Source organism: Pristiophorus japonicus, chromosome 8, assembly GCF_044704955.1.
Source record: "Pristiophorus japonicus isolate sPriJap1 chromosome 8, sPriJap1.hap1, whole genome shotgun sequence".
Classification (NCBI taxonomy): Eukaryota; Metazoa; Chordata; class Chondrichthyes; family Pristiophoridae; genus Pristiophorus; species Pristiophorus japonicus.
The window spans coordinates 92,433,473-92,444,227 of record NC_091984.1 but is presented as its reverse complement, the minus strand read 5'-3'; the positions used below and the strand labels follow the sequence as shown (position 1 = coordinate 92,444,227).

The 10,755-nt window shown below is 44.6% G+C and overlaps 1 protein-coding gene across 9 annotated transcripts in view; it reads left to right on the top strand.

Annotated features, from left to right (window-relative positions):
- pde4dip (phosphodiesterase 4D interacting protein) overlaps positions 1-10,755 on the top strand; it is a 310,412-nt gene that overhangs the window by 136,919 nt on the left and 162,738 nt on the right. For all 9 annotated transcript variants that reach the window (XM_070887097.1, XM_070887096.1, XM_070887095.1 and 6 more), the window contains 3 exons: positions 5,741-5,878; positions 6,000-6,119; positions 8,701-8,793. In XM_070887097.1, the coding sequence (XP_070743198.1) occupies positions 5,741-5,878; positions 6,000-6,119; positions 8,701-8,793 (351 nt within the window). The remainder of the gene's footprint in view (positions 1-5,740; positions 5,879-5,999; positions 6,120-8,700; positions 8,794-10,755) is intronic.

Genomic DNA, 10,755 nt, shown 5'->3' with positions numbered 1-10,755 from the left:
CCTCTCTCTCTCCCCCCCCCCTCCCTCTCTCTCTCCCCCCCCCTCCCTCTCTCCTCCCCCCCCCCTCCCTCTCTCTCTCCCCCCCCCCTCCCTCTCTCTCTCCCCCCCCCCTCCCTCTCTCTCTCCCCCCCCCCCCCTCCCTCTCTCTCTCCCCCCCCCCTCCCTCTCTCTCTCCCCCCCCCCTCCCTCTCTCTCCCCCCCCCCCCCTCCCTCTCTCTCTCTCCCCCCCCCTCCCTCTCTCTCTCTCACCCCCCCTCCCTCTCTCTCTCTCACCCCCCCTCCCCTCTCTCTCACCCCCCCCTCCCTCTCTCTCTCTCTCTCTCTCTCTCTCTCTCTCTCTCTCTCTCTCCCCCCCCCGCTCAGCGGCACGCACGGCTGCAGAATTCTCCCTGGCTGAAGCACTTTCACACAGGTAGGAAGATGGTTTATTTAATCTTTTCTTGGCTTATAAATGTTTATTCAGGTTGGATTTATTTGTATAATATTTGTAGAAGTATAAATAAGGATTTATTGTCGAATTTAATGAGTTCCCTTTCCCCCCCCCACCACGTTCTGGACGCCTAATTTGTAACCTGCACCTGATTTTTTAATGTGTAGAACAGGTTTTTTCAGTTCTACAAAAATCTTCACTGGCTCCATTCTACTTTAGTTTGGAGTACGTTTTCACTGTGGAAACTTTCAAATTAGGCATCAGTGGCCGGACACACCCCCTTTTGAAGAAAAAATTCTGTTCTAAACTAGAACTGTTCTACCTGACTAGAACTGCAGAAAAAAAAATGTGGAGAATTGCGATTTCTAAAATAGTCCGTTCTCCACCAGTTGCTCCTAAAAATCAGGCGCGAATCATGTGGAAACTTGGGGCCCATTAACTCTCTTTTAGCAGGTCAGGCAGCATCTGTAGAGAGTGTTTCCAACATTTTCTGTTTTTAACCCAAAATATGCTTATTGACTCATAGTGTCAGGAACCAATTATTTTTTCAAAAAAGTTTAACCTTGTCTTCAGCACTTACCACAAATACTTTTTTCTAAATCATTTCTTGCTTCAACCGCACCCTCTTCCTCTCCACTGCAGCACCATAAACTCCAAGACACTTTGAGCAATGCATGGGGCATCTGTCAGTAAAGCTATCCATTAATCACTGGACTGACTAGTTCTGATCACATTGCATTGCTGCCATATCCAGTTTCCTGCCCTCCTCCTGAAGCTAGTGATATATGCTGTGGTACAGTTGAACGGGAGCGTGCAGGCATTCCTGTGTGGGCCTAGATAGTGAATTGTTGGCAGGCTTCTTCAACATGAGAGAGGCATCTCAGTGAACCCAATCATTTACCCAGTGCCAACATCCACATATGCCCATTTACTGATAGCAAAGTGGTATTTCTCCTGTTCTCTATAGCCTGTGGTCATTAAGTTCAATTGTAACATCCTTACCGTTACCCTGGTCAGTACAGAGCAGGGATCAAACCTGGGGATCTTCCTGGTCTGCATGACGCAGGACCACAGCAAGCAGTGTACTTCCAGACTGAGCCACCAAGGAAGCTGTGGATTTTTTAAAACAATTTTACCGCATTAATGTGTGCATAATCTTATCTCATTTTAGTGCGATAATCTCCAAACTAAATAAGTTACTACTTTGCTTTACATGAGCTTTTGTTGGTGAAGTTTGACCCTTTTTGATAATTTTTTAGAGGTGCTAATTATCCATTAGTAAAGTTGCCTGCTCTTGCCTTCCTAATACAGTTATATGAATAAGTCAGGTCACAGTTGACTGGTTCCTGTGTTTGATATGGGAAGGGACTGGAACAGTAAGCAACTGGGCAGTCTATGGCTCCAGCAGTGTATGAGACAAATGATAAGTGAAGGCAGAACAGTCAGTTCAGCAGCATTGACACAGACAAAATAAACAGAAAGCTCATTCAAGGTCTTAACAGCCATTTCAGATAAGCTACTTCTAGCCTATTTTTCACAAATGTACACTTGAGGGAACACGACCGCCTAGCCGAGGATCATGCAGTGACCTACTTGGAGAGGTTGGCCCCAGGCTCTGGAGATGTATCTTGTATGAATTTCAGGAGAAGTGTGACCTTTATAGAAATGATTGAACTGGCGGTTTTGTCCTTTTCTGCAGTAGCTTTGGCCAATTACCTGGCTGGCAGAGTCCTCTGTGTGATAGTGCTGCAAATGCTACTGACCCACCAGCACTGAGAGGCTGTAGAGTGACCAGTTGTGGGCAAACCCAATAAGACACAGATTACAGAGGTAAAAGGAGCACAATTCTGAAAACAGAAAATTATGGAAATGCACAGACCATCAAGTATCTGAAAGGTTAACCTATTTTTCTCTTTCAGGTGTTCTGATAAAGGCTATCACCTGAAACATTAACCTGCCTTTTTCTTCACCTGCTGTGCATTTCCAGCATTTTCTGTTCTTGTAAATTACAGATGGATCCTTCCACTAAGCCGGTGTCGTAACTGCTGTATAGATACAAGATACATTTATTACAACTGTTTTCAATGTTAGAAGGTACATACAGTCATCGTATATTAGAATGTAGCCTTATGATCAATGCAGTGACGCAGATAAAATAAGAAAAAATTCAAGTGGACAGTAGCTGGAAACATGGACCACTTATGAGGTGGAATAATTAAAATTGCTGATAGGGCAAGTCGCAGTATCTTGGTACCCAGTTGCAGAATCGCACTGGAAGAGAGTCGTAGAGTTAGCGTTGAGTCCAAAGTTGAGCAGGAGAGTGATGGAACATTATCAGTCTTTGTGTACAGTTTCCCTTCATGACAGTAGCAGATCTCCGTCATGCTGCCACAGGAGGATGGCAATTAGGACAGGAGTAACCAGGGCTCTTGGTGGGCTGAAGAGCGGCATTGGCAGGGTGAGATTGCATGCCTGCTCCTTCGTACACAGTTGGTGTATAGGCTGGGAAGAACAAGAAAGGAGACAAAGAGAAAAAAATAGAAGGTCCTATCTTCACTGAAAATTAAGAAACGGAAAACAACCTAATGCTCACAAACCCGCTGGGACCTTTCTGCCACCCTAGTGGTAAACAGGTCCTTTTGTTATAGTTCCAGGTGTCACATGTAGAACATCAGCCATGTTGAACACTCGGATGTCTCTCGGTCTCTCCTTTTCCTTCTGTTTCTTATAGTTACCCATGCCCCCCATCTCCCACTCAATGATCAGTAACAGCTGTGTGCCATCACACCACCTCCACCACTCAGTAGAGGAGCTGGTCTGAGCTGCACACTACCACTGATGTCCAATAATCTATATTGTTCCCAGGCCCTGAGGATTGCCACCTACGTCTGGTTCAGCATTTAGTGGAAATGTGAAGAGGATTTTAAAATTTGGAGTTTATCTACTTCTATGTTTTATGATGTAGAACCCCTTGTTATTAAGGGTTGTAACAGCAACCAAACAAACCTCTGAACTCGAGGTGTGATTTCACATTTCCACTGCCCTAGCCTGCCATTGTTTGACTTTGGATTTAACAAATGCTGGCAACCTTCGAGTGATTCTGCTACAGGATACTTGGCAAGATGGCCCGAATGGCCTCCTTCGGTGTCGTAATTTTTCTGTGATCTTTAAAGATTTTAAACTTCCAGCTGTCTATTAGAGCATGCGGAATTATAACAAGGTGTTATGGGTGCAGAGATGTCCTACTGCCATGGGGTTAGGGAGGTACAGCGTACACAATTGCCTGCAAAGTTATTTAAGCATTGCCAGGATTTGGATATTTTCCATTCTCATGTGGGTGATGCCATTTTGTTTGATTAAAACGCTAACTCAGGATAGGAAGCAGCACGTGTAGTGATGCCTACAAAGTCCGTGTCTGTGTTTGAGTCTCGGGGCCAGGAGGCTGGGGGTGGCGGTGGTGGAGGGCAGCAGGTCAGCTGGTGTGCATGGGAATTTTGAAATGCCTGCTGTGCTACTTCATACTGTTCTGGCTAAGTATAGTAGTGCTGCAACACCCCTGTTGTCGGTGCATCTTGTTTTATTATTAATTAACAATATCAGTGATCATTTTCCATTTAATGATATCAATCACCTGGCTGTGGCCCATGTTTACTGCTACCGCAAGCTGAGAATGAAAAAGCCATAAACTACCGATGGTCAACTTAAATGAGTGACATTTAACTTGTATTCCACAGTACCTTTTCCTGTGCTCTAGCTGATAAATCAGCATTAATTTGGAGCGCCCTGCTGTCTCCGTAGATAAATACAATGCCTGGGGTGACACAGCCATATAGGGCAAATAGCACCCAGCTTCGAAGCATAGTTTGGCCTGAGTTAGCGGATCTCAACAGGAGCAGTAATTGGCCACAGTGGTTGTGTTGGGGAAGGGAGAAAATAGCCACGGTTCCCGCTGCTGATTGGGTTTCAGTAACTCAGATATGCGTGGGGGCAACATGGACCGCAGGTGAGCATGTCCCACATTGTTGAATATTTATACATCAGGCTGTGTTAGTGTGTGAATTACAGAGTAGTTGCTGTGATTTTTCTTTTTCCTCAGTGCCATCAGTTCCCCATTATGATACTGTGGCGCCGAAATTTACCCCCGCCGGAAATAGGTTGCACTTACCGGTTTTCCTGTGTTTTCACCACCACGGTGGATGCGGTGGCCTCTTATGTAAAATTCAGCTCTTTGTCTTTTTTTTTTAAGTGGGTCGGATGTCGGTCATAATGGGGGCGGGAGCGCAATGTCCGTCATTAGAGGGGCGGAAGTGTGGGGTGAGCAGAGTGTCCGGCATTGTCAGTCATCAACATAGCGCTAATGACGTCATCAAGCTGGCGCATCACCACGTCTCTCCCCTTCACTTAAAGGGGAGAGCCACTGCGAGTTCTGTAATTATTTTAGTTAGGTCCACTGGGCTAACAGGGAGGCTTTGGGTTGGGCCAGCAGCCTGGCACCCAAGAGGGGGTGCCAGGCTGCCTGTTGGCGGCCCGGCCGAACCTGGGGGCATAACTGCTGGGCCGACCTGGCAGTCGGCTGACAAAAAAAAAAATGGCGGCCGCGGCAGTGTGCCCTCCCCTTTAATGGCGGCCGCATGGCCATTTTGCACACACTACAAACACAGTGCACCGACAGAAAAAACTATTGGGGGCACCGCATGATGGCCGCAACATTTTTTTAGATGAATTTTGCTTACGGGGCAGGAGTTCGGCGGTGCGCGCTTTGATGATGCACTTAGGAGAGTTCGGCAGCAGTGGAGCAAAAGTGGGAACCACCGAGGAGAATTTCGCGAGTGGCGGCAGTTCGACAGCTGCCGTGTGGCTGCTGTTTTCCACTGGTAACCGGCCTTATTGGGAGGCTGAATTTCGGCCCCTGTATGTGATAGACATGGAGTACTGAACTTTCTTACAGACTGCCTAACTACATTTTCCCACTGAATTTAAATGCTTCAACATTCTCAGTTCCTGATCTGCATTACACTTTGAAATAAATTGTCCCCTGCACCAATGCCCAAACATTAAAAATAACCACGTGAAGTATATCACACTGTGAGGCCTAAGGCAGTGTTTCAGTCAGTGTTTATTTGTTATCTGGAATTCTTTTAAAATTCATTGATTTACTCTGGGCAGACACATTGGGTAGTGTGAAATAATGGAAACAGTTAACCACAGAATATATAGAGTTTTGGGCAGATATGGGCTGACTGAAACTACATCGACACGGTGCTGGAATATTTGACCAATTAAATAAATGTTTAACCGTTTGTTCCCCAGAACTTGATTGAGGAGCAGCAGCAGCAGTTGAACCAGTATGAGTCAGCGGCCGGACAGTGCGTCACTGAACTGCAGAAAGCTCAGGTCCAAGTACATGGGTTGCAGGACAGAATCCAGGAGACCGAGTCTGCCAACAAGGTGAGCTGGCATGCTACCAGAAGTGATGGATGATAGGAAAGGTTATAACAAAAAAGAACATTCTCCCATCATGTAATGCTTTGTGCATGTGGTAAATCTCCCGTTACTCCATTTCCCCCAGATGTTGCAGGAGAATCTACGTGAAATGGAAAGTGAACTGAAGGCAGTGCGCTACGCAGCACAGAAGCAGGACCGTACTCAGCTGGGGCTGACCGAGGCTCTGAAAAACAAGGAGAAGGAGGTAAATATGGGTCTGGGAGGAGAAATGTCATGTGTAGAGTTGACTGGAAGGATCGAGAAATTTGTGAAGCTATAGAATCTGCAGTAGGTATGATAGCGAACTCTTAGTTTGCCATTATACCACCTTTTGAAATGGGCAGTAAGTTCGGGATTTCCCAAACTTGCAATTTGTCAAGTTCCAATTTGACAGATCATCTGTTCCGACATTGAAATCCTAATTGCTGACAGAGTTGCATTAATTGCCCACCACTGGCTAGCAATTACATACAAAACTTTTAGGGCTGGTGTAAACAGGCACAGCAACCTGTTTGCACAGCGTAAGGGGACACCTGTCAAAGAAAAAAATCTTCATCTGATGTTTTTTTTGTTTAAACATATAAAAGGAATGTAAATCCAGACTGGGTAGAGTGAGAAGCTGTTCAGGGAATTGAGAATTTTGCAAATTAAAAATAAAACACTTCCCTTACTACCCTCGCTGTATCTTCAGGTGAAATTTCATGGTACAAAATGCATAAAAACATTTATCAACATTAGCTGCATATTCTCCCCAGAAAATACCACAGTATCTAGTGGGGGAGAATGAGAGTGCTTCTGTTTCTTGATTGGAGCACTGCCCCACGTGATCCCAGGTACGCTTGCATGCACGGTACGCCCCTGGGATCCGTGGGCCACTACGCTGCGCTCAACTCTGCAGCACCTGACAGCAACTTTTCATTTGGGGCCTCGCATCAGGTAAGTGCGTAATCAGTTCGGATGCTGGCGGCATAATCCTAAATTACGCTGCCGACTGCAAAATCTGGGCCATAGAATCTTACAGCACAGAAGGAGGCCTTTGGACCTGTCGGATCCAAATAGCCTTGCAATTTAGTCCTCTTCAACTACATGTCCAGCTTTCATTTGAAAGTTGCTACGGAACCTGATTCCACCACCCTTTCAGCTAGTGCGTTCCAGATCTTAACAACGCTCTGTGTAAAAACATTTGTCTTCATTTCCCCTCTAGCTCTGATAACAATTATTTTTAACTTGTGACTTCTGGTTAGTGACCCACTTGACAGAGGAAACAATTTCTCCTTACTTGCTCTATCAAAATCCCTCATAATTTTGAATATTATGTCTGCCCTCAACCCCTCACTGCTCGGAATTATACAGCACTTTTACACAAGTCAGAGCTGACACTGCAGGAGCAATTATCTAAGAGCCTGGTGCCGGTGCAGTCTCGCTAGCAGTGAGAATGGTAAAATAATCAGACTATAGTGTTCAAGGCCGATCTCCAACCCGTGCGCTTTGCTAGTGAGGCTCCACTCTGACAGCAGAGCCTCACATAATTGCAGAGACAGATTAATTCAGAAGCCTTGGAAAATTCATCTTAGAAATATTAGAAAAAAAAACTTGCATTTTATATAGAGCCTTTCACAACCTCAGGGTGACCCAAACCGCTTTACTGCCAATGAAGTTCTTTTGAAGTGTAGTTACGGTTGTTAGCCTTGGTTAAAGAGAGGTGGCTGTTGGCGCAGTAGGTTAGTGTGCTCATGATGTGCACTGCAAGGCAAGGACGTGGGTAAAAGCATAAAATGTTTCATTTATTTCATTAACACTTCAGCATGCTGATTTTTTTTAAAATTGGAAAAGCCCAGTATCAGCAGAATTCCAAATTTGGTTTCACTTCAGGATAGCTGCCAAGTATCTCATGGAACTTACAGCCTATGCAGTCAATTCTGGAACAGGATTGTAATTCCGGCTGTATACTGTATGCACATAAATATAATGTATTTGCTTCATGTGTTCTTCGCTTAAGAATTCATAGCAACACATTACTATTAAGAACTAGTTGGTTTATTAACAAAGGTTTAACAATCACACTACACATTACCAGTTCATCCACTCGGCTCACAACTGCATACCTCATCGTGGATGACCTAGACCCAACTGACTCTGGTTTTGTTGAGTCTTGTGGACATCATGTGACTGGCTAAGCCACTCACAATGCAACAGCTCTGCAAACCTGAGCATATTTCAATTTGAGCTGAAAGGGACCCAGATTGGGTCCGGAGGAAGTAAACTTTAGGGCTTGGAGAGGGGTTGGGTAATTTTCCTAAATTTGGAGAGTTCCATTGGAACATTGAGAAACTTGCATTTATTTACCTGTTCACTTTTAAAATTTGAACCTAAACTTGATTGCTGGTGATATCAGTGGACAAATTGCATCCAGATAACATTCCTCATTCTACTATTTTAGCAGAGTTGTTAACTAATTTCAAACAAAAACATATTAATGCCTCCATTAGAATCCGAGACAAAGGAATGTCAGATGAATGTGATAGTGTCATTTCCAAATGGGAGAAATGTGTTCGCAAAATTGTGATATAGTGGGAAGATTTTCTAACTTTGTTGCTTCTAGGGGAATCATAGCTATATTCTAATACCAGAAATAACAACAGAGGAAATCTGCTCTCTTGAAGACTAGCAATAACAGCCTGCAGCCTATGGATGGTTTTTCACATGATAATAATACCAGTGTATTTTGTGACCTTGAAGTTCCAGTATCTTTGTCACTTTCCACGCCGCCCCCCCCCCCGCCTCAGGTTGAAGAGCTTTATCGTGTAATCGATGGCCAGAATGAGACTCAGGCCAAGTTGAGGGAGATGCTTCACAGAAGTCAGTTTGAAAACCTGAAGGTAGGCAACGAGTATAAGGATAACTTAAATTGCCTTGGACTGCACGCTCTGTACTTCAACCCTTTCTTGCCTTTCACTAATTTTGTCAAAAGTTCTCTACTTTGTGCTCCTCCAAGATTATGCTATGTTCCTCATCAGCACCAAATAAGTATTCCTCGCTCATTCCTTACAAGTTCCAAGTACATTATCCTAGATATGCTTTGGCCTTCCTGTTATTCCATCATGTTGATATCAAGATACATCCACCATCTCTTAATATAACCCATTGTTTCCCAGGACCTCAAAACCATGGAATCCATTATGTTCCTCAGTTTCTATTCTTCTATAATCCACAGGTTTTTAAAACCGTAATCCTACCATCATCTCTTGATATATTTTGTTTATTTTTCTATTCTTTCATTTTAGTAAAAGAAATCTGGGAAACAAGGGGCTCAAACAGCTACGTGCTTCAGTGCATTGCTTGGTATGTTGCTGAGTCACACAGGCCAGAAAGATTGCAGGTGGTCTCAGTCAGAGTACCGAGTTGGTTGATCTCAGTGGGGATTTTGAGTTAGCTGATTTCAGTGGTGGTTCTGAGTGAGCTGATCTCAGTGGGGGTGGTCAGTCTGCTAACTCTGAGTAACACTGAGACCAGAAACTGCAGCACCCTCACAACAAGCTTCTGGGTTAGGGAGGGAAATAGAATTGGCCAGTGCTCTCGTTGGTCACGGGAATGTGGGAAGGGAGGACCTTGAGACAATCACTATCACTAGGGAGGTAGTGCTGGACAGGCTAATGGGACTCAAGGTAGACAAGTCCCCTGGTCCTGATGAAATGCATCCCAGGGTATTAAAAGAGATGGCGGAAGTTATAGCAGATGCATTGGTTATAATCTACCAAAATTCTCTGGACTCTGGGGAGGTACCAGTTGATTGGAAAGCAGCTAATGTAAAGCCTCTGTTTAAAAAAGGGGGCAGAGAAAAGGCAGGTAACTATAAGCAGGTTAGTTTAACATCTGTAGTGGGGAAAATGCTTGAAGCTATCATTAAGGAAGAAATAGCGGGACATCTAGATAGGAATAGTGCAATCAAGCAGACGCAACATGGATTCATGAAGGGGAAATCATGTTTAACTAATTTACTGGAATTCTTTGAGGATATAACGAGCATGGTGGATAGAGGTGTACCGATGGATGTGGTATATTTAGATTTCCAAAAGGCATTCGATAAGGTGCCACACAAAAGGTTACTGCAGAAGATAAAGGTACGCGGAGTCAGCGGAAATATATTAGCATGGATAGAGAATTGACTGGCTAACAGAAAGCAGAGAGTCGGGATAAATGGGTCTTTTTCAGGTTGGAAATCGGTGGTTAATGGTGTGCCACAGGGATCGGTGCTGGGACCACAACTGTTTACAATATACATAGATGACCTGGAGGAGGGGACAGAGTGTAGTGTAACAAAATTTGCAGATGACACAAAGATTAGTGGGGAAGCGGGTTGTGTAGAGGACACAGGGAGGCTGCAAAGAGATTTGGATAGGTTAAGCGAATGGGCTAAGGTTTGGCAGATGGAATACAATGTCGGAAAATGTGAGGTCATCCACCTTGGGAAAAAAAAACAGTAAATGGAATATTATTTGAATGGGGAGAAATTACAACATGCTGCGGTGCAGAGGGACCTGGGGGTCCTTGTGCATGAATCCCAAAAAGTTAGTTTGCAGGTGCAGCAGGTTATCAGGAAGGCGAATGGAATGTTGGCCTTCATTGCAAGAGGGATGGAGTACAAAAGCAGGGAGGTCCTGCTGCAACTGTACAGGGTATTGGTGAGGCTGCACCTGGAGTACTGCATGCAGTTTTGGTCACCTTACTTAAGGAAGGATATACTAGCTTTGGAGGGGGTACAGAGACGATTCACTAGGCTGATTCCGGAGATGAGAGGGTTACCTTATGATGATAGATTGAGTAGACTGGGTCTTTACTCA